The 21,849-nt window shown below is 42.9% G+C and overlaps 1 protein-coding gene across 2 annotated transcripts in view; it reads right to left on the reverse strand.

Annotated features, from left to right (window-relative positions):
• Nucleotides 1-623: 623 nt before the first annotated feature.
• TLCD3B (TLC domain containing 3B) overlaps nt 624-21,849 on the reverse strand; it is a 67,962-nt gene continuing 46,736 nt past the window's right edge. Inside the window, exons 3-6 of one of the 2 annotated variants that reach the window (XR_012245225.1) lie at nt 21,469-21,673; nt 15,825-15,920; nt 2,105-4,631; nt 624-1,646 (exon numbers count right to left, since the gene is read on the reverse strand). Coding sequence is in view for 1 of the 2 variants with exons in the window: in XM_073635990.1 (XP_073492091.1) it covers nt 4,305-4,631; nt 15,825-15,920; nt 21,469-21,673 (628 nt within the window). In the remaining variant the exon portion in view is untranslated. Of the gene's footprint in view, nt 1,647-2,055; nt 4,632-15,824; nt 15,921-21,468; nt 21,674-21,849 lie in introns of those variants that run through there. The other variant, XM_073635990.1, reaches the window with a different exon arrangement.

The raw sequence follows: 21,849 nt of genomic DNA on the forward strand, positions 1-21,849 counted from the left end.
CAATATCTTTGTTCAGAAAAGCTCCAGATATCATTAAAAAAAGCCAGCCTTGAGCTCCGGTGAGTGACTTTGCCTAGGCTGAGATGATGTCATCAGTCTGCTGCAGGAAGCATTTACTCAGTCTCCTCTTCCCCCGGTGATCACCAAGACTGCACATTGTAACTTTGTTACAGGTCACTAGGTGAGAGGCTGCAGCCAGAGGCTGATCTGTTTCAGACATTTGTTAACACAACCAAGAAAAGAGAGCAAAGTAGATGAAGACATTGTCAGGGGGAGTACTGTGATCAGTGATAAACACCTGGAGGTGATACATTACTAAGCATGCTGCATTTACCATGAAACCGATGTTAGGTCCATTATAAGGAATTGGATGTAAGGCACTAAAAGGTCAGCATGTAGTCTGTGAAATCTCATAAACCCACACCCAGTGTGTGTGTGTGTGTGTGTGTGTGTGTATATATATATATATATATATATATATATATATATAAAATTTTAACCAATTGTGCATATGTTCGCTGCAGCCAATAGACATCATTCCACAGATACTCTTTGGATTGCATTTAATTTTTTTTTTTCTTTTTTTTTTTTTAATACCTCTTTACAAGTATTATAAATTGCAGTACATTACTAACATTTTGCTCTGCTGAAATATATTTACATTCAGTTTAAAAAAAAACAAAAAAATGGAATAAATAAATAAATTAAAAATAAATAAGAGGGGAGGAGCAAGGAAGTGGGTGTGGAGGGGGGGCGGGGTTTCTAGAGGGGGAGGTGGAGAAATTGAAGGGATAGTTTATAATAGGAGTCTATATAGGTTGAATTAGGACCGGTCACAATGTCTGGGATCTTAGCAGCAATGTATGCATAAAAATAATAATATTGTATCAATGACTAATTTTATCCGGATACAGCTCACCTCAAACCCCGCCCTCCCCCCCCCGGCACTGTATTCTTTGACGAGTGGGTGGGGCTTACGGGCAGGCCTAATCAATCGACTAGGAACTGGTGAGCACCAAGGAAGCCATTCTTCAGGCGGTGAAGATGCCGCAGATGGAAGCTGCCGTTCTCCAACTTCTAAATGTGGATCAGGGACTCCGGGTTCAAAACTGGCAGGCAGCCCAGAAATAAAAGGGCAGCTGCCATCGGTGGCTTCTTGCGTCTTGGAGGTTCCTTCTTTTCAAAGTTGGCTCTCCAGGAAAGGGTTAATGTGTAACTTTTGCGTTTTGGGTAAAAAAACTAAATACCTAAGATGGCAACTGGCGTAAATTTGGACAACCCAATATAGCCATCTTATTGCTATTGGTTATATTTCCTTCCGCTTGAGTAAAAGTGTTAAATCTTGCTAGCGCCTCCTTTAATTCCCAGTTTGTCTCAACACAGGGGCTTCCAGATAAGGCTTTGACAGTACCAAAAACCTCGGCTCATTAACTTCCAGGGCAGCTGAGGGTTATGAGGGACCTTAGCTTTTATCTGAAATCAGATGGTCTTGTTAGGAAGCTGTAGACACTCATAAAACTAAACCGATCCATGCTAGTGCTTTCCTTAATTCCCCTGCTGAACTTGCTCAATTTCAATCCATCTATGGCTAGCTTAAGTACATTGGATCACATCACTACCTCTCAAAATAGCAGCCCCAACCAGACCTAAGGAGTAGGTCTCTTTAGTTGAGATGCTGTATGAAACTGTCATCTTTGTTAGTTGAGATACTGTAGACTCCCATGAAAATGGTGGATTCTAGATAAGGTTCTGGACTTTACAGAGCCCGCCGCTCATTAACTTCTAGGACATGTGAAGTCTCAGGCCTTATCTGAAATCAGTTGAGGTGCTGCAGACACTTGTGAAGCTGAGCAGATTTCTCTGCTAGCGACTCTTTCAACTTTCAGTCCATCTCAAGACTTTGGATTCCCGAAAAGGCTTCGGATCTCACAGAACCCTCACCCCTCCAATGGATATTCCCCCCAAGGCTGTAAATGGCACCCTTCTGCAAGGTTAGCGCTTTTCAGGGGAACCTCTTTAAACTGATAAGTGCACAGCACAGGAAAACCAATGGTGTCATTACGTTTTTGATCACTACCGCTCAAAATAGCTGCCCCAACGAGACCTAAGGAGTAGGTCTCCTTAGTTGAGATGCTGCAGCCAGTCATGAAACTGTCATCTTTCCTAGTGTCTCCCTTCATTCCCAGTCTGTTTCTGCTTGGTGGATTCTAGATAAGGCTTTCGACTTTTCAAATCCCTCAGATCATTAAATTCCAGGACAGCTCAGGGTCAAGAGGGACCTCAGCCCTTATCTGTTAATGGCTAAGTGAGACCTCAGCTATTATCTGAAATCAGTAGGTCTTGTTAGTTGAGATACTGTAGACTCTCATTAAAATGGTGGATTCTAGATAAGGTTCTGGACTTTACAGAGCCCTCCGCTCATTAACTTCTAGGACATGTGAAGTCTCAGGCCTTATCTGAAATCGGATGAGGTGCTGCAGACACGTATGAAACTGAGCAGATTTCTCTGCTAGCGACTCTTTCAACTTTCAGTCCATCTCAGGACTTTGGATTCCCGAAAAAGCTTCGGATCTCACACAACCCTCACCCCTCCAATGGATATTCCCCTAAGGCTGTACATGGCACCCTTCTGCAAGGTTAACGCTTTCCAGGAGAACCTCTTTAAACTGATCAGTGCACATCACAGGAAAACCTACGGTGTCATTACGTTTTCGATCACCACCTCTCAAAATAGCTGCCCCAACGTCACCAGTTTCAAGGGGGATTGATCGGCTGCCGTCTTGACCAATTTGGCTCCTTCCACTATGCGTAGACAATGGTGCATGAATACTTAACATTCCTACCGGTTAACTCAGTCTATTTTGTAAACTAAGAGCCGTAAAGCAAAGCCATGAGGACTTTATAGGTTCCAGGCAAGCACAGCGGATTGGCTATTGACTGGCCATGCTTAACCCTTACGTGTGCAGCTTCGAGCGACAGTTTTTGCTTGCTGTATTTTAGCCATTCAATCGGAGAGTAGTTGTCTTGGCAGATAAACTTAACCCCTAACATGCTGCTGCTGCTCAAGACTCTCCGTTACTAAAGGTGCAGGAGGCGTCGGTCTCCCCTCCCCAGAGGTATACTGAGCTAGGGGAGGGAAGCCGTTGGAGGAAAGTTGAGCTGTGGTGTTAAGTCCATACATTTTGATTGTGTGCAACTTTTAGACCAAGAGAACTGTGTGTTTTGTATCGCACGGAACAGCGCTCTCGTGTGGGTACTACCAGTAATGCAGTTAATCTTCACCTAAAAGGCGGATGCTTTGCAGATTTGGGTGCGTTGTTTGAAAGAGATTTCGGTCCTATAAATAATAGGTGCGTCACACATACCTTTCTAGTAGTGTGGGATAACACCAATTCTGGGGACCTAACGAGTATTGATCCCCGTATGTATAAATAGAAGTAGTACCTAGTGCTCACAAAGAGTGCTGCAGATAGCATATCTTATGACTGTGTGGTTACAGTGACCCCCAGTGGTCACTATGAGTTCTGTAGACGGTATACAGATGCTAGTGTTGGCGTTGGTGATACCTACTGGTCACCAGGAGTACTGCAAGTAGTTTTCATATAATTATACATAGTGACACCTAGTCGTCAACTGGAGTACTGCAGATAGTACTCATGTAGTATTCATGAGAGTGTTTCGCAGACTGCATATATTATGCTTTGAATGGAAATGACAACGATGGTGGCAAGTACTGGGTGGATTCGGAGTACTGTAAATTGTACATCAATAGAGTGTTGGGGGCCACTGGCATCCAGTGGGGTATTAGCAGTGCTGCAGATAATATACAAAGTACAGCATGTTGGTGGCAGTGACTGCAAGTTCACTGATACTGCAGCAATTATTACATGACAGTGTGAGGGACAGTGACACCCAGTGGTCAAATTGAGGATTGCAAATCGTGCACGAATGGCAAACTGTTGGGGGCAGTGACTCCTAGTGGTCACCAGCAGTACTGCAAATAGTAAACTTTCAATAAGAATGACAGAGCGTTGGTGAACTCTGTACATGGTAATACTGTCACGTAGCAGGTAAGACCGTTTTCCTTCTCCACAGGGAGTTAATGTTGCCTCTCACTTCGCTCCAGGACACTTCAGAGACTTCCTGTGGACCTCTTAAGCAGTACATTACAAGGTGCCTAAGTGCCTCCATTGGATAGGCACAGTCTCTCGATAGCGCGGCCTCAGCGGGTCTCACGTTGTGGGGTTGGGGCTCTGTGGCTGGGTGCGGACATGTTGGAACTAAACGGAGGGGGGGTGAGGGCGTCACTGTGAGCAGTCCTGGTCTTTGGCTGAAGGGCTGTCAGGTGCCGGATGTCCATTTTTGGGCCGCTGACTCATGATTGACTGTCGGAAGAGACTGTAAGCTCTTCTGCAGATTAGGTAGAACCAGTAGACTTGGGGGGCCATGAGAATGGCGGCGCCGAGGTTATATTCTGCAGACAGGCTGAACGGGACCTTGTAGAGAGGCAGTCCGACCCGTTGTCCATATACCCAGTACATGTATGGGAAGAGAAGGAGACGGCAGCAGAAGAACGTCACCAGCATGATGACACCATTGACCCGGTGCAGAAGCGTGTGCTGCTTCTTATACTGCAGGGGAGACAAGAGAGAAGGTCAACAATATTAAATGGTTAAAGAAGAACTCTAGTCTAACGGATGAACAAATTATTTTTGTAAAGCTCAACTCATGGCAAGCAGCTAAATACCCTTTTGTAATATATATATGGGAGCTGTTGTACATGTAAATAGACTTGTATTTCTGTCCATCCAGCCCTGATATTTACACACCTCTGTAACAAGAATTGAAATTAAAGTGCCACATCACTGCTAAGGGGTCCAGCTACAATTTTATATTATGTTAAAAGTCAGCCGTGCAATCCAAAAAAGTATCCAACGCGTTTCGGGGGTCCAAGCACCCCCTTTATCAGGGATTGACTGGGAACCATGTGAACAAGCCACAACTGGAGCTACAATGTTATTTTTCCAGTGTGAATTACACGCACAGGCCTTATCAGAAGCCTTTTTACTTGTTGGGCTGCCAACCAGTCAAGCCCTGATGAAGGGGGGTGCTTGGACTGCCGAAACACGTTGGATACTTTTTTGGATTGTACCTCTGAGTTTTAGTGGAATAAAGTTGTATCTGGACTTCTTAGCAGCGGTGTGGCGCTTCAATTTCAATTCTCATTATATTACACTTCAAGCCAAGGAGACTGTGGAGATCCTCTGGGGGGGGGGGGGGGGGGGCAGATGCCACCTGCCCAGGAACCAGATCATTTACACCAGGGGTAGGCAACCCGGGGCCCTCCAGCTGTTGTGGAACTACATTTCCCATGAGGCATTGCAAGGCTGGCAGTTACGATTACTCCCAGAGGCATGATGGGACTTGTAGTTCTGCAACAGCTGGAGGGCCCCAGGTTGCCTACCCCTAACTTACACCAACATCAATACCTTAAGATTACCATACCCGTAAAATAACCGGACATGCGCGGTTCATTTCATTCTGTTGGATAGCAACATAGTTTAATATCTTACTTCTGGTATTTCACTTCCTGTTTGACACAGCCAGGTAGGAATGAAACACATCAAAGCTTTGTGATCAGAAGAACAATGCCTTGGCTCAAGCCCACCTGCTGTGACATCTGTGAGTACAAGCTTCAAAGAGACCACTGCTGCCAAGATGTCTATTGAGATTTGACACAGGACTAATAGAGACGAAGGGATACCTCTCAGCAATGTATATTGGATAAAAGGCAAATGGGGGTGGCTACGAGTGGGCGTGTATGTTTGAATGTAAGGGACACACAGGCTTTTGTGCTCTCTCTTGGTTGCTGAGAAGCCTGCTGTAAGGTCATCCCCTATGCTATCTTGGGACCTTGCTCTGACCGAGGGCTTGGGCCTATATTCCATGAGGCCCAAACCCCTTTTATCATCCAGAACCCGCAGAGGAAACCATGTGTGATAAGTATCTTTGATATTTCATTGTTGTTATATGTTGTAGAGATGTGCTGTTAGTAAAGTGTGTTCTGATTGTAAGCTATGTAACATTGTAATACCCTTTTATTACTTTTATGATAGTTTCCTAACTCCTTGGGAAATAAAATAAGATATTGTTTTACTAGCAGCACCGTGTGTTTGGTTTCATAGCTAACCTGGTATTATTGTGATATTAACAATAGCATGTGCTCAGAGTTTAATAGACCAACCAATGATAGGGACTAGACAAATTAATACGCAGATATAATATTAAAGGGGTTGTAAAGGTAAAAATGTTTTCACCTTAATGCATTCTATGCATTAAGGTGAAAAAACTTCTGACAATACCGCCGCCCCCAGCCCCCCCGTTTTACTTACCTGACGCCTCGAAAGTCAGCTTCTCGTTCCCGACATCTATTCCTCCGCTCACCCTGGCCGCTGATTGGCTACAGTGGATGGATTGGAAGCAGCGCAGCCATTGGCTCGCGCTGCTGTCAATCACATCCAATGACGCGGCGCGCTGGGGGCGGGGCCGAGTGATACAGTGAGCGGCTATAGCCGCCGGCTGTATCACGGGACGCGCCCGCAAGCACTCACCACCATGCGAGGGAGCTCGCATTAAGGTGGTTAATGCTTGCGGGGAGGAGCTGAAACAGCCGCCGAGGGACCCCAGAAGACCAGGTTCGGGGCCACTCTGTGCAGAACGAGCTGCACAGTGAAGGTAAGTATAACATGTTTGTTATTTAAAAAAAAAAAAATAATTTACCTTTACAACCCCTTTAATAATTATATCGATTACTACAATTGGCACCCAGAGAGAGTGTGAATTTTATTTTTACACAGAATCTACAAAAACCTAATGTATTTTTGTCTTGAGTCCCTGTAAGGATAAATCCTAAACTACACCCAGAACTCAAAATCATCTCTAGTGTGGACAAGATTGGCGCTGGCTTGCGAATTCTGAAACCACGCTTGGATGGTCATGAAGATTCTGTGAAATATTTCATCAGGGAAACATAGAACCTGGTGAGATCTTTCGCTGATATATGTATATATGTTAAACGTTTGTATCATTAATATGCTTTAGGCCTGTAACCAGCTAAAGGTGCTGGCGAGTAAAAGGGCTGATCACCCTTGGTTAGAGATTGACAGGAATTACAATACATCTTTGAGGAAAAAGTGGGAGAAATATTTTAAATTTTTTACATTTTTTTTTTTTTTTTATTTACCCACGTGAGAGTGAAATAGCTTTGTTCCAATAGGAGATCAATGTGGCCTGCAACCTAACGGGAAGGCATTGATTGAGAGTCTGCCTTGTGTCTTAGAATGTGCCTTACGTCTGGTAGGCTGTAGAACTACAAGTCACTGTTAGGTTTAAATGGCTTTGTAGCGTTTTTTTTTTTTTGTTTGTTTGTTAATCTTTGAATGGTAAGCAACTCTGGTAAAAGCAGGTCAGACCAGCTTGGGGGGGGGGGGGGGGGGGGGCTAATTAGCATATCAATGGATATTCCCCAGTAAGCATGTGGTAATCCTAAAAGCCACATAGAAACTACAGGACAGAAGTGCTCATATACAAGGCAGCCGATAATGCCACAGTAAGTGTGGTGGGTCTTTTCTATGGATATGCAAAAGTTTAATGGTTTTGAAGGATATCAGGTAAAAGTGATAATGAATGAAGAATATTGAATGCTAGAAGAGCAATTCAGTTTGTTTTTTTCTGTGAGTTGTAAGAGCTAACGATAATTGAGTTTGGTTTATTACTCAGTGCAGTGTTGGAACGCTAGTACAAATAGAATTGTGTATTGTGTGGATTGTATGGTTGTGAAATGGAACTGGTGTATACATATGTTAAAAAGTACGCTTCTGCCAATTATCATTCATGTGCAGATGAACCTCTTAAAAGCCAGTGTAATGTATTATTGTCTCAGTGTCACCAACATAATAGCAGATTATTGGGTAAACAGCTAAAAAAGAAAGTTAAAAAAGAAAGGTTGGCAAATGAAATTGCAGTGTTGCTCAGAATTAAATTTATATCTGAGCAAATGGGGGGGAAGTGGGAAGCAGAGAGGTGACGTCTCGGGGAGGACTTAGAGAAAATCAGTGAAAACCTTCTAAAGATTGCAACAGACTCCAGTAGTGAGATGGATGAATTGCGGACAAAAGCAGGCAGTTTGTCAGGAAGAAACAGTGAGCTACAAGAACAGCTTCAGAGGTGCAGCATGGACTGTGATATGAAGAGCAAACTTTTAGAGTCTTTGCGAATAAAGGTGTCAGAGATGGAAGAGTTGGTTATGTCTTTAGAAAGAAAGTTAGCAAATGCACACTCCCAGCTTCTTACTAAAGAGCAATGTATAGTATCGCTCAATGAGCACAAAGGAACGTGCCAATTGGCCAATATCTGCACAGTCAGTGAGAAGGGCTGTGATGAAACACATTCTGCTATTGCACCCATAGCTTCGAAACAGGATAACAGTTTGATTACAATCCAAGAGAGACCTACTTTGTGCCAGATTCTGGGTGAATTTAATGCCCTGGAATCACCAGTGAGTCTGTCCAATAAATTTGAGGCTCTAGTCCTTAAATTTCATTTGACTAATGAGGATGCATGTTCTCTTCTGAGAGCATGGCTACCAGGACCTTTAGCAAGCCAGTTATTTGCACAGGTTAATGATAACTTAGTAGATGCAGAGGTGCAGAGGAAAGAGTTGCAGCGTATTGTGGACTGTCGTGATAATGGTATGAGTGATTTACAACGAATGAGATTTAGGAGAGGAGATGACCCAATTTTGTTCTGCAGTGAGTATCTTGCATTGTATACGAAAGTGTTCAACTGTCCTGACTTATTGGAGGATGATACAAGTTTCATATACTCAATGGCCAATAAGTGTTATGTAAGCTATCCCATTAGAATGGCTCTGATTTTGATTTTGTCAATATCCTGCGAGACTTCTGTCAAGAGTCCAGTGATAGGGAATATGGGTCAAAGGCAGGTGTATCCGTAATAAGCAGAGGTACAGGAAGGCAGAGAGAGTTCAGACGTTCTAAATGGGATAGGCATGGACATAGATTTTGTAAAGCCCATAACATTGCTAGCATGGAGCAGGAAACCCCAGAATTACAGGGTGCACAGGCAGCCATAACGGAGTTGTCCTCCAAACATGCAAAAGCTGCATGTGCAATGGTGGAGGTACCCCCCACACATGCGCAGTGCTCAGCAAAGATAGAAGTGAAGCATGCAGAAAAACCAGACGCTCTTATTGCTGCAAGTGATGTTGCTATGATAGAAATCAATGGTGGAGATGTAAATAAAAATGCGATAACTGTGCTTGAAAGTGATTCAGGAGTTGAAACTTCTGATGACTCCTCAGACGATGAAAGTGTAAAGTCTATCTATTCCAAGCATAGTAATCGTAGTAATAACGTCCAGCAATGTGAGTTTCCACTGCCGTATGCTCAAAGAAGGGCCTATACAGATAGACCAGCCCTCAAATGTTTTTTGTGTAAAAGGGGGGGTCACATCGCTAAATATTGTTGGGCGGCAAATAACGGTATCAAAAGAAGATCGCAGTACCCCAAAACGACCCCAAGGCATTATGAAGTGTATTCTGCCCGATGGGGTAGCAACCCAAAGCATGGAGGCCGTAGTAATCAAACCCATTTCCCTTTAAAGACCCAAATGCGGAGACTACAGACTGAAGATCATCAGTATGTGGAACAGTTACGTAGAGTCAAAATGGAGGTAGCTGCATGGTTATTCAAATGTAGCACTGGGGAAAACAATGTTAGCAGCACTTAGTGAGCTGCATGGATGCTCCTTGCCATATTTTATTTATATATGGCCCTCACATCTAAACCTTATACATAGCAAATGTTCCCCTACATTACAATTAATGGGAAAAGGCTTGGGGGACTTAAAAAGTCAATTGTCATGATAATTGTGTGTAATCACCGTCTTTTGTGTTCCTTTTTCAGAGACCTTGGAAGAAGATAAAACTGGTTTGGATACTAATGTCTGTGTTTGTTTACAGGTTCTTCAAAGAGAGAACAACAGTGGGCACATTTAGGAAAACAGGGGTTAGGTTATGGTAAAGGCATAATCAATTATCAAATGGTACCATGAGCTCATTAATTAGTAATTGTTTCCAAACAATGAAAAAAATAAGATAAACAATAGTCAGGCATTAAGGGTTTCAAGTGTTACAAGTGAAGTTACAAATGTTGTGATGAGGTACAGATGTTTTGTTTTTTTGTTTTTCCCATTAACTAATTGTCTTTCAGATGGAAATGAGCACTTACTTTTCTCAGGAGGAAAATCTATGGATGTCTTTAGTTAAAAGTTGAGTGTTTGTCATTATCTTATGGTGGTTGTCTTGTCATGTTGTTTTTGTGTAATAATGGCCAGAATTTTAATTTTTTTGTTAAGTTTTTTAATTTTTTAAAATATTTTTGGTATTTGTTTAGTCATCCATTTTATTTTTGTTTGTTCAGGTGGAGAAATTATTGTTTAGTCCACCTGAAAGGGGGGCAATTGGCCATTCCGTCAATTAGCAGCTGAATAGATGGTCATGGGATATGTCCTGCAGCTGAATACATTTTGTTGATTTAAGACAAGAGTTGTTGGTAGGAGGCCATTCTAGCTTCTAGAGTTCGTTTTTCTTCTCTCTTTGTTTTATGTTCATTCAGGTGGGAAAAGTTACAAGGTGTACGCTTTGTCCACCTGAAAGGGGGGTTGGTGCATAGGTCTGAAAGTACAGATAATGCATTGTCTTTTTAATGCTTAAAATTTTGAAAAGCAACGTTCAAGTTCATGTTTTAAAATTTTTTTGATCACACCATGGGGATCCATTTTAGAGTGGGTTCAGCCTAAAGAGGTCATGGTTGTTTTGATAGGTTGGTCAGGGTTGCAGAAGCCAGGAATACTAAGTTCCTGGGTTCCAAGGAAGGAACTATAAGTAAACGTAGTAAGCGAGCAGATATTATGGATAAGAATTTGATTATGCTCTTGTTTTTTTCACTTCCAGAGTCCTAGTGAAGCGTGATTGGAGAGGTCTCTGGAACAGGGATGACAGATGTTCATCTGGTTGGCAGTTTGTTTCTGCCATATTACACCGCAAATTTGTTCTGATAAACATCAGGAGAGAAGGGACAAACGAAAAGATTCAGTTTAATACTTGTTTTGGCTTATGGACAATTTAGGGCTAATGCTGGATCTGAAGGACTTTGCCCATCAACGAGACTTGTGAAACATTTTTACCGGAGTCTCTCCTGAGGAATGCAAACATGCTATTAATACATGTGCAATGGGTTGGAGGTTGGGGAAGGAATATACACATCCAATCTGTCAGAACCTGAAATGTAAAATATGTTTTTTTTTTTTTTTGTTGAAGGAAGGAATTGAAAGAAGAAAAGGTTTTTTAATGTATGACATGTATTGACGTAACGGAAGCAATATGGTGCAGGTACCCAGGAGACCGGCGCTTATACATAATAAGGTGTCGGTTGGCCAGACTGGAGGTTGGCCAGGTGACACATCAATGGGGTGAAAATTTCCTTGTATAGGGAGATACGCCTGGTTGATGTCTCACCTGAGAGGTTGAAACCCGGCACAGGGAAGGCCAGTGAATACACACAGGGGCATGCTCCGTTAGATACAGGGAGCAAAACGCTGGCTACCAGGGTACAGTATGCCTTCACCACATGGCACTTCAATGTCTCGCAATGGTTGGTAAAATTCCATTACCCTATATGTGCTGAATATACACTGAATCAAGTGCGGTCAGTATACCAGTGACTTGCTCCCAGATATGTGCGGACACAGAATGAGGTTCATGCAGGGCGCGTATTTCTGAGGAGTAACCCGGAAGAGGAGGGATGTATTCAGCCCTATATTTTGGGAATAGGAGCTGGGATGGATGTTGTTCATGGGGTGGACATCGGCCTCCTGAGGAACAAACTCGCAGCCATAGCTTCAGAACTTAAGCGGGGCTTTGGTACTCAGAGAGATTGGTGGCATCCATGATAGCATTCAACAAAGTCACATAAATACCCAGGTTAAAGTGGCTCAAGATTTTGTCAACCATGTTGAGAGGTTGGTAGAGAATGTGATGGTATAGGACAGAAATCCGTCATTGGCTCTTGCATGCACGAAGTGGCAGGTGGAAGTGTCAACCAGTATTGAGCTGATTGTACAGTCTCCATATGAGGGACAGAGGCCTTATGAGTTAGCATCACCGCTCAGTAAGACTTTGCCAAACACGTCGCTTACACTGATTCAAAGTGGTGGTCGATTGCCTGGATGGGCTGTACCAGTTTGGATTGTGAAAGGTGTTATGCTGTATGATCTCAAATACAGAAGTGCAGACTCGGTCTGTATATTTGGTGGCATTAATGGGCTTACTGACTGGGGATTCTATCTTCTTGCGTTTGAGGCTAATTGCCCACATATGATCAAAGAAGCTGGAAGATGGAGGCAGGTTGATACTTCCCTTGGTCAGAAGCATGACCATGATGTCCTTTGTATGCCAGGTCAATACATGGTGGTGAACAAAAAATGTTGGGAAGATATTTCATTCTGTATTCGGGATGGAAGGATCATTGCTGGGAAGGAAGCACCTGGGTATTATTTGGGACATAGACGAGTTGGTTTCCTTGTCCTAAAGAATGCCGATGTAACGTTAGTCATGGAACTAGATGGTTCTTTGAACCTAACAATAGGTAGGGGTGCATGGTGTACCCTGGGCATGGTCTCTTAAATCCAGGCACAGGGATGGAATTGTGTGGGTTTTGTCATTGTTGCAGATTTATATGTGTTATTGGACTTGATATTTATATAGAAGGGTCGCCCAGTTATCTATGCAAGCTGGGGAACAAAGTGATGGTAGGGTCTCTGCGTACAAGTTAGAGACTTTGCTGCCAAGTCAGAGCCCTGCAATACCACTGACATGCCCAAAATCTGATGGGTCATAGGTATATATGTATATATTATGGTAATGGGTGATTTATGTCATGGTATAGTATGATAAAGGTATATTTTAAGCTAGTAACATGGGCAAAAGGCCCTCCTCGAGACTCTATATCTGAAAGCTGGTTAAGATGCTGCTCTGGATGTGTGCTGGTGAATGATGAGTGTATGGACACCCCTTGCCTGTTTTATACCCCTTCATGAAGATGTTAGAAAAAAGAAGCTACAGAATGGTGACATGGGAGCTGTCACGGAAGAATGATGTTGGTGTGTCACACAGTAACAAAGCGGTACGTGTTGGTAAACACAGCACGTTAGGACCGTTATGGACTGTTCCAGAGGAGCTGGTTCTGAGTCCTATGTTGAGAGGCGCAACATGCGTTAAGACATTTATGGACTGTTCCATAGGGGCTGTTTCTGCACATGTTGAAAACACAACACGTTAAGACGGTTAAAGACTGTTCTATAGGTACTGGCTTGGAAACACATGTTGGGGAGGAAACAGTTATGGACTGTTCAATAGGAGCCGTGTCTGAAGAAGGGTGGTATGCGCCCTTTAGGCGCAAAGCGGCATATGTTGGATAGCAACATGATTTAATATCTTACTTCTGGTATTTCAGGTAAGAATGAAACACATCAAAGCTTTGTGATCAGAAGAACAATGCCTTGGCTCAAGCCCACCTGCTGTGACATCTGCGAGTACAAGCTTCAAAGAGACCACTGCTGCCAAGATGTCTATTGAGATTTGACACAGGACTAATAGAGACGAAGGGATACCTCTCGGCAATGTATATTGGATAAAAGGCAAATGGGGGTGGCTACGAGTGGGCGTGTATGTTTGAATGTAAGAGACACACAGGCTTTTGTGCTCTCTCTTGGTTGCTGAGAAGCCTGCTGTAAGGTCATCCCCTATGCTATCTTGGGACCTTGCTCTGACCGAGGGCTTGGGCCTATATTCCATGAGGCCCAAACCCCTTTTATCATCCAGAACCCGCAGAGGAAACCATGTGTGATAAGTATCTTTGATATTTCATTGTTGTTATATGTTGTAGAGATGTGCTGTTAGTAAAGTGTGTTCTGATTGTAAGCTATGTAACATTGTAATACCCTTTTATTACTTTTATGATAGTTTCCTAACTCCTTGGGAAATAAAATAAGATATTGTTTTACTAGCAGCACCGTGTGTTTGGTTTCATAGCTAACCTGGTATTATTGTGATATTAACAATAGCATGTGCTCAGAGTTTAATAGACCAACCAATGATAGGGACTAGACAAATTAATACGCAGATATAATATTAATAATTATATCGATTACTACACGTTCTGAATTGAAATTCAGATGAAATGTTGTAATTTCCGAATACCACGAAATTCAACAAATCCAAAAGAAACGGTAACGAAATTAACACATTTTGTTTGTTTCATTCGGATGTTTGAAGCATCCGAATGAAAACAAATGATTTAAATTCATAAGATAATAGCTGGCTGTGAAGAAGCGAGACGGCCTCCCGGCTACTGCGTCATTAACAACCGATGGCTCATCAGCGATGGCAACCCGGGAAAAAAAACAAACAGCTCTGCACCCGTCGCTTGCTTCCTGGCGTCTGAGACCAATGACAGGTGATCCCGCCCCTTTGTTTATTTACCGTTGGCACTGGAAACCAGAGCTGTGAGTTGGCGGGTGTCTAGCAATGCTAAATAACTTCCTATCCCCCCCCCCTATGCCTTTAACGGCGGTGGGAACCTGACAAGTCAGATGCTAAGAGACTTTTTTTTTTTTTTTTTTGGGTCGTCGGCGGCGGCGGCGTCGGCGGCGGCGTTCATCGTGATTGACGCTGGATTCATTTCTGGGGATTTTTTTTTTTAAATAAAGGAATTTTCAATAACTGTGTTTTTATTTGTTTTTGGCACTTTTTTTGGTGAATGAATCCCATACTTATTCATATAAAGGGAAGCCGGGATCTGGGGGCTCCCTTGTTTGTTTTTTTTTAAATCAAAAAGGTGTTTATTGAACAAGTTTAGACAATTTCCAATGTATAAGCAATGCAATAGCACAAGGTTACATATACACTTCATATTCATCACAAGGCTCTTTACATTTCTCCTGTCTTCAGGACCTTCAGGTCCACCATATACTAAGGTACATTTAGTCATACATTTTAACTGGTGTTGAGCACTTCAAACTTATTGGGCTCCTTCCGAAGGGCCTTGTAAAATTCTAGACGTCACCAATTCCCTGGGGCTTAGTCCAGGAGTGTCTAACCCAGGCGCCCATATTCTTTCGAATCTACCCGGGCTTCCCCTGTGTTGATATATATATCTTTCCATGATCAAAGTGTTCCCCATATGTGTTATCCATGAGGCAACTGTGGGTGGTGAGATCGGTTTCCATCCCATCAGGATGAGTTTATGGGCTTGGAACAATGCTCCACAAAATGCTATTTTCACCACTTCCTCCAGGATAACCTCCTCCAGAATTCCTAAGATACTGTGAATTGGGTCCAAGGGGACGGTGGGGGCTTCCTTGTTAAAGAGGGCTTCCCGATTCCGAGAAGCTCCCCCCCCCCACCTGCAGACCCACACAACCACCACCCAGGGTTTTGGGAAAGAGGCTCTTGTCCCCATCAACATTTGGACAAGCCCATCCTGCCCCAAAGCACCCCCTCCCCCATGTTGAGGGCTTGTGGCCTTGTATGGTTCAGGATGGGGGGGCAGCGTACTCACTCTGCTAGAATCACATAATCATTATTACATGAGTTGCTTTTAACGTATCCAAAAGCTCAAAGTGGGAATAACTGTTGGCGGGTATCATTTGTTGCTTGGAGGGGAAAGAAAGGCGGTACCCACCTGGATGAGCACTTTGCCCAGACAAACAAACGGAGTGCTGAGTTCGGCCATCAGCATGCAACCCAAGAAGAAGTCACCTTTTCCTTCCCTCCAGAGCTGCAAGAGAAATAAATGGTGGTCATGAGACACGTGTATGGCTATTGGACAAAGGTCCTACCTAGGACTTCATACAAATTCAACCCAGTTCTTTAGAAAATAAATCGATATACAGTTACAGAAACGCATCCTTTGGGGGGGGGGGGTCCTGGATGTTGGTGGGCGCATCATGGTGCGGCGAGCAGAGAAGACTGAAAGCCCAGATGCAGAAATCAGAACTCTATTGAAATTGAAGAACAGCGATGAGCAGTCGCAGGCGCTGTGTGCCGACAGCACCTGTCTCGAGGGGGTGGAATGCATCCTGACCGGTAGAAACCTAGGGAGGCTTCCAGGAAAGGAGGGCTTATCTCCCTACTCATCTAGAACCTCTCTCTGATGCTAAGCACCGTCCCTGTCCTACTCTAGCTGCACCAAACCCGGGATCCAGGGTTTTAAATTCTCTGCCACACCTAAGACAGCCCCCCTCAAAGTCCCATGGGGCACCAGCATCCAATCGGATGCTATCTCCCTGTAAACGAGGAATCCATAAAGGAACTAGGTTCCTCTTGATTTCCACCTCCACCTGCATTGCCGCTGTGGATGAGCGCCACCTGCAGTGGAGAAAAAAAGACTGCACCTGCGTACACAGGGGTTGCAAAGAATCCCATTAAATGTACAGTAAAACCTTGGTTTGAGAGCGTTTTGCAAGACAAGCTAATTTTTTTAATAAATGTTGACTTGATATACAAGCGATGTCTTGATATACAAGTAGCGTCATGTCACATCTGAGTGTAAAAGAGAAGAGAGGCACCTCTAAGTGTAGCAATATGGTTACATTTAATGAAGGTACAATATTTAGCAACATATTGCTACACTTAGAGGCGCCTCTCTTCTCTTTTATACTCTGTAGTTCCTGCTGGATTTTGCTTCTAATCCCCTTGTGGATGGACATATTATGGTTACACAACCTGGTCACATTGCCATAATCTTTTTTTATGGACTATAAACCAAAGGACCTATGAATAAATGGTTGTGGAACAAATCATCTGAGTTTCCATTATTTCTTATGGGGAAATTCGCTTTGATATACAAGTGCTTTGGATTACAAGCATGCTTCCGGAACGAATTATGCTCGCAATCCAAGGTTTTACTGTACATGATTCTCTCTATAGGAGATTGTAGGCCAAATATCTAGTGGACACCCCCAGCATATTGTGTTTTCAGACGGCTTATCAGCTATTGAGCAGGAAATTGAAACTAGCAAAACAGTATAGATCTAAGGGGATTGCAGGAAAAAGGAAAAATTAATGTAGGGACATATTTGCAAACTTGCTTGATTTGCCCAGGTATAGGGGTATCTAAACCTAAGAACAGAACCAGAATATCTTGCAGCTTAGCAGTCCTCAGATGTGGTGGCTGCAATCGTTTCCTAACTTCAGACTTTTTCTTTCCTTTACTTTCACCCGCATCGTCCTGCCAGTAGGGGTTTGTTTAGGCTTGCGGTTGGGGGTGGCATTAAAAATGTGCAGTTGAGCCGCATTTTTAGCGGCCCCAAATGCCCTCACTTAAGCTGCAAAAGCAGCGGATGGGGGTGTTCCAACGCTGTATGCTGGCCTAGGCCGACAGGGCCCAGGCCTAGAGGGCAGCACTTTGCAGGGGGACAGCACGGAAAGAATCCCCCCGGCTTGGGCTACACTGTTAGTGCAGCGCCAGTCTTACGGGGCTGACTGGGCTGAGAGGCAAATTAGTCTAGTGCCCCCATAAAGCGGCCGCACTACTTCCGGTATGCGGGCGGCCGGCATTCCGCAAATGTAGGGGGGGGGGGGGGTGGTTCTAATTTTGACTGTCCTATCATCCTGGACCACAAACCTTCCTCACTGTGCTATATGTTTTCTGGTGCACCATTGGCATGGTTATATCTTCTTAGTCCTCTCCATAAAATTATCAGAAATATGTGCTTAAAGTACAACTATATGCAAAACTTTTTTTTTTTCATTGAAGCCAGTTGGTAGCGAAATGAATATTTTGACTAAGGCCCCTGTTCCAGCTGAAGAAAATTAGCCCCAAAACATGATGCTGCCACCACCATGCTTCACAGTGGGTATCCCATTGAAGAGATTTCTCTACACTTCCTGCCTTATAGCCAAACCGGAAGTAAGAGGAAATCTATGCAAATTAAGGGAATCCATTGCCCCCCAGGCCCTCAGTACATACATTAAAGTCATTGAATAGGGACTGCTGCACAAAAGAGCTTGCACTTTATTGGGGTAGTGTATGAATACAGGGGCGTAGCTACAGGGGTTGCAAGGGTCGCATTTGAGACCCAGCTTCATGCTTCAGGGGGCCTGTGAGGCTCCCCTGTACAGTTGAATAGGAGGGGCAGCGTAAAGCAGAACCAATCCCTTCCGCTTGCACCTGCTGAATGCCCGCTTCTCCTCCTTTCCTTCCTGCAGGTATTCAGCAGCTGCAGGAGGGGGGATCGACTCCTCTTAATGCTGCCGCCCCTCCTATCCAGCTTCCCTCTGCTGCCCCTGGGCCCCTCTCTTCCAGCTCCACACTGAGCAAGCTTCTGCTCGGGAACGCACCTTGACATCACACCAACGACCCTCTGATCTGCCTGAGCTTCCCAGTGACGGCGCGCTCTTAAGATCAGAGTGAGACATCCCTGAGCTACCGGGATCCGGGTTCACCGAGCGGGTGAGAGCTGTGAAGGGGGGACAACCAGGGTGTATGGGGGAAATCCGTAAGTGACACCGGGGTGTCTATGTGTGATAGAACTTTACTGAACACAGCACTGCATTCAAAATTTTTTTATCTTTATTAGACAAGTGCAATTCGTTTAGTTCGGAATTCGTTTTTTAATGGAAATATTCGAATTAATGAAAACCTGTTTAATGTACTTTTCCGAAAACTCGTAAATTTGAATATTTGAAAATTCGTAAATTCAAAAAAATTCTTAAATTTGAAAAAATTTGGGAATTCGAAAAAATTCGGGAATTCGAAAAAAATTGTAAATTCGGAAAATCATAAATTCGAAAAAAATCATAAATTCGAAAAAAAATTGTAAATTCGGAAATTCAAAAAGAATCGGAAAATCGGGCATTTGAAAAAAAATCGGAAAATCAAAATAAAATCGGAAATTCGAAAAAAATCTGAATTTCGGAAATTCGAAGCCCCAACAATTAAAAAAATCTGAAATAATAAATAACTAATAATAACTTAACTATTACTAGCTATTAAATTATAGGTATTGGAATTTCCTTTCACATTTGGCTGTTAGTGAACGTAACAAATACAAATATATCCGAAGTTACGAATTATCCGAAATAACGAATGCTGCATCTAAACGAATGGAAATTTAATAATAAATTCCAATAATAATTAAAAAAAGTTTTATTATTATTAATTTGTTCCGTTTCATTTGTTTAGATGCGGCATTCGTTATTTCAGGTAATTCATAACTTTGGAAAAATTCGTATTCGTTTACGTTCACTAACAGCCAAATTTGAAAGGAGATTCCAATACCTATAATTTAATAGTTAGTAATAGTCAACTTTTCATTAGTTATTATTTTAGATTTTCGAATTTTTGGGTTTTCGAATTTCCGTTTTTTTTTTAGAATTTCCAAATTTTTTTTGGATTTTCCGAATTTCCTGATTTTTATCAAATTTTTGAATGTGAGATTTTTTCGAATTTCCAAATTTCAGAATTTTTTCAAATTTCCGAATTTCCATTTTTTTTCGTCTTTCTTCGAATTTTTTCAAATTTCAGATTTTTTTTTTAAATTTACGAATATCCATCATAACAAATGACCCGAAAAACAAAAAAAACAAAAAAAAAAAACAAATGAATGAAAAGAAAAACGAACAAATTTTTTGGCAGTGCACATGACTATTATTTATCCCTATGTAATTGTTCACTGTCCCTGAGCTTCACTGTGCTGTATGGACATCACATGGGATTTGTTATGTGAGCACACTTATTTTTATTATATTATCACTACGTATTTTATCATTATTATGTGTTATTTTTTGATGATTACAAATAATAAGACTTATAATAACAATAATAATAATGTTATTCATATTATTATTATTATTTGTTTTATTATTTTTATATTTTTTATTATTATTGTTTGACAATAAGTAATACTACTACTAATATTATTAATATTTTTTTAATACTGATATTATTTCTTATTATTAAAAACAACAATAAAATTTGTTATTATTTGACGATTATTAATATTGTTATTATCTTTTATATTATAATTTCTATTATCATTATTTCTTACTGTAAGAATAATAATAATATTTTACTAGATTTTCTTATTATTATTAGTAGTAGTATTCACGGACGTAGCCACAGGAGTCACAAAAGTTGCAATTGTGACCCACCCCATGCTCCAGGGTGCCCTGCGCCCCCCCCCCCCCCCCCCTCCGTAGAGCTGAATAGGAAGAGAGGCATATAGACAAACCGATCCCCTCCTCCTGCAGCCGCTGAATGCCCGCTTCTCCTCCTTTTCCTCCTGCCGGCATTCATCGACTGCAGGAGGAGGGGATCGGTTCCGCTATATGCTGCTACTCCGCCACCCCTCCTATCCAGCTTCCCTCTGCTTCCCCCGGGCCCCTGTTCTCTCTCCTGGCCCCCCTGCTCTCTCTGCTGGGCCCCTGTTCTCTCTCCTGGCCCCCCTGCTCTCTCTGCTGGGCCCCTGTTCTCTCTCCCGGCCCCCTGCTCTCTGTGTTGGGCCCCTGTCCTCTCTCCCAGCCCCCCTGCTCTCTCTGCTGGGCCCCTGTCCTCTCTCCCAGCCCCCCTGCTCTCTCTGCTGGACCCCTGTCCTCTCTCCCGGCCCCCCTGCTCTCTGTGTTGGGCCCCTGTGCTCTCTCCTGGCCCCCTTGGTCCCCCATCCCTTCTCTTCCGCTGGCTGCTGCGGTGGATGCTGTCAGGATGGAGAGCGGGGAAGGAGCCAGTAAATGTGTCATTTACCGGCCCCTTCCTTGTCTGAATGAATAGAGTCAGTGATCCGTACTGATCGCTGACTCTGTCCATTCATAACTAGCACATAGTAAACTGTGTTTACTATGCTTCAGTTTGTGAATGAAGTGGAAGCCTCTGTACAGAACTATTCCTGTCCATTCATTCTGTGCTGCAGAGGCTGCAGAGATGGAGATTGGTGCCTGTTTAGCCCCCATATATTTTATCAAAGCCCCACAACATGGATTCTAGAAAAATTGTATAAACTGATAAAAAAAATAATATTGTAAAATAAAAAAAAATAGAATGGTAAAAAAATAAAAAATAAATAAAATAACAAAAATAAAAAACAATTGACACCAGTGGCTGAACTACCAGGGTTGTAAAGGTTGCAATTGCGACTGGGCCCTGGTGTTCCGCCACCAGTCTCATAGGGAAGATCTGGGGGTTAGGGGGGGCCCTTCATGGTTTCTTGCACCGGGGCCCTGAAGGTTCAAGTTACGCCTCTGTATGAATAATATCCTATACCATCTATATATGCTATAATTTGTCATACACAGTATATTATATATGTTATGCTTTGGCCTTGACTCACCACAGACACGGGGAAGCAGACGAGTACCATGAAGACATGGTGTAGGACCATCAGGAACTCCTTATAGAGGTAGGCCTTGAGCAGATCGTAGCCCCCAGCATGGTCTTTCACCTTATGCTTGTGCCAGTAGCAGAGGTACATGGCGTAGATATCATAGATGAAGTAGGGCACAGCAAAGCGGGTGTAGGTGGGAGCGAGCCAGTGCCTGATAACAGAGAATGAGACCACAGTCACACAATATTTTTATTATACATATATATAGCTCTGACTTATACTGCAGTGCTGTACAGAGAACACTGAGCCAGTCACATCTACCAGAGGAGCTTACACTCTAATGTCCCCCCACTGTCACACACTATTATTATTATTATACATTTATAT

Source organism: Aquarana catesbeiana, linkage group LG06 (genome assembly GCF_042186555.1).
Source record: "Aquarana catesbeiana isolate 2022-GZ linkage group LG06, ASM4218655v1, whole genome shotgun sequence".
NCBI lineage: Eukaryota > Metazoa > Chordata > Amphibia > Anura > Ranidae > Aquarana > Aquarana catesbeiana.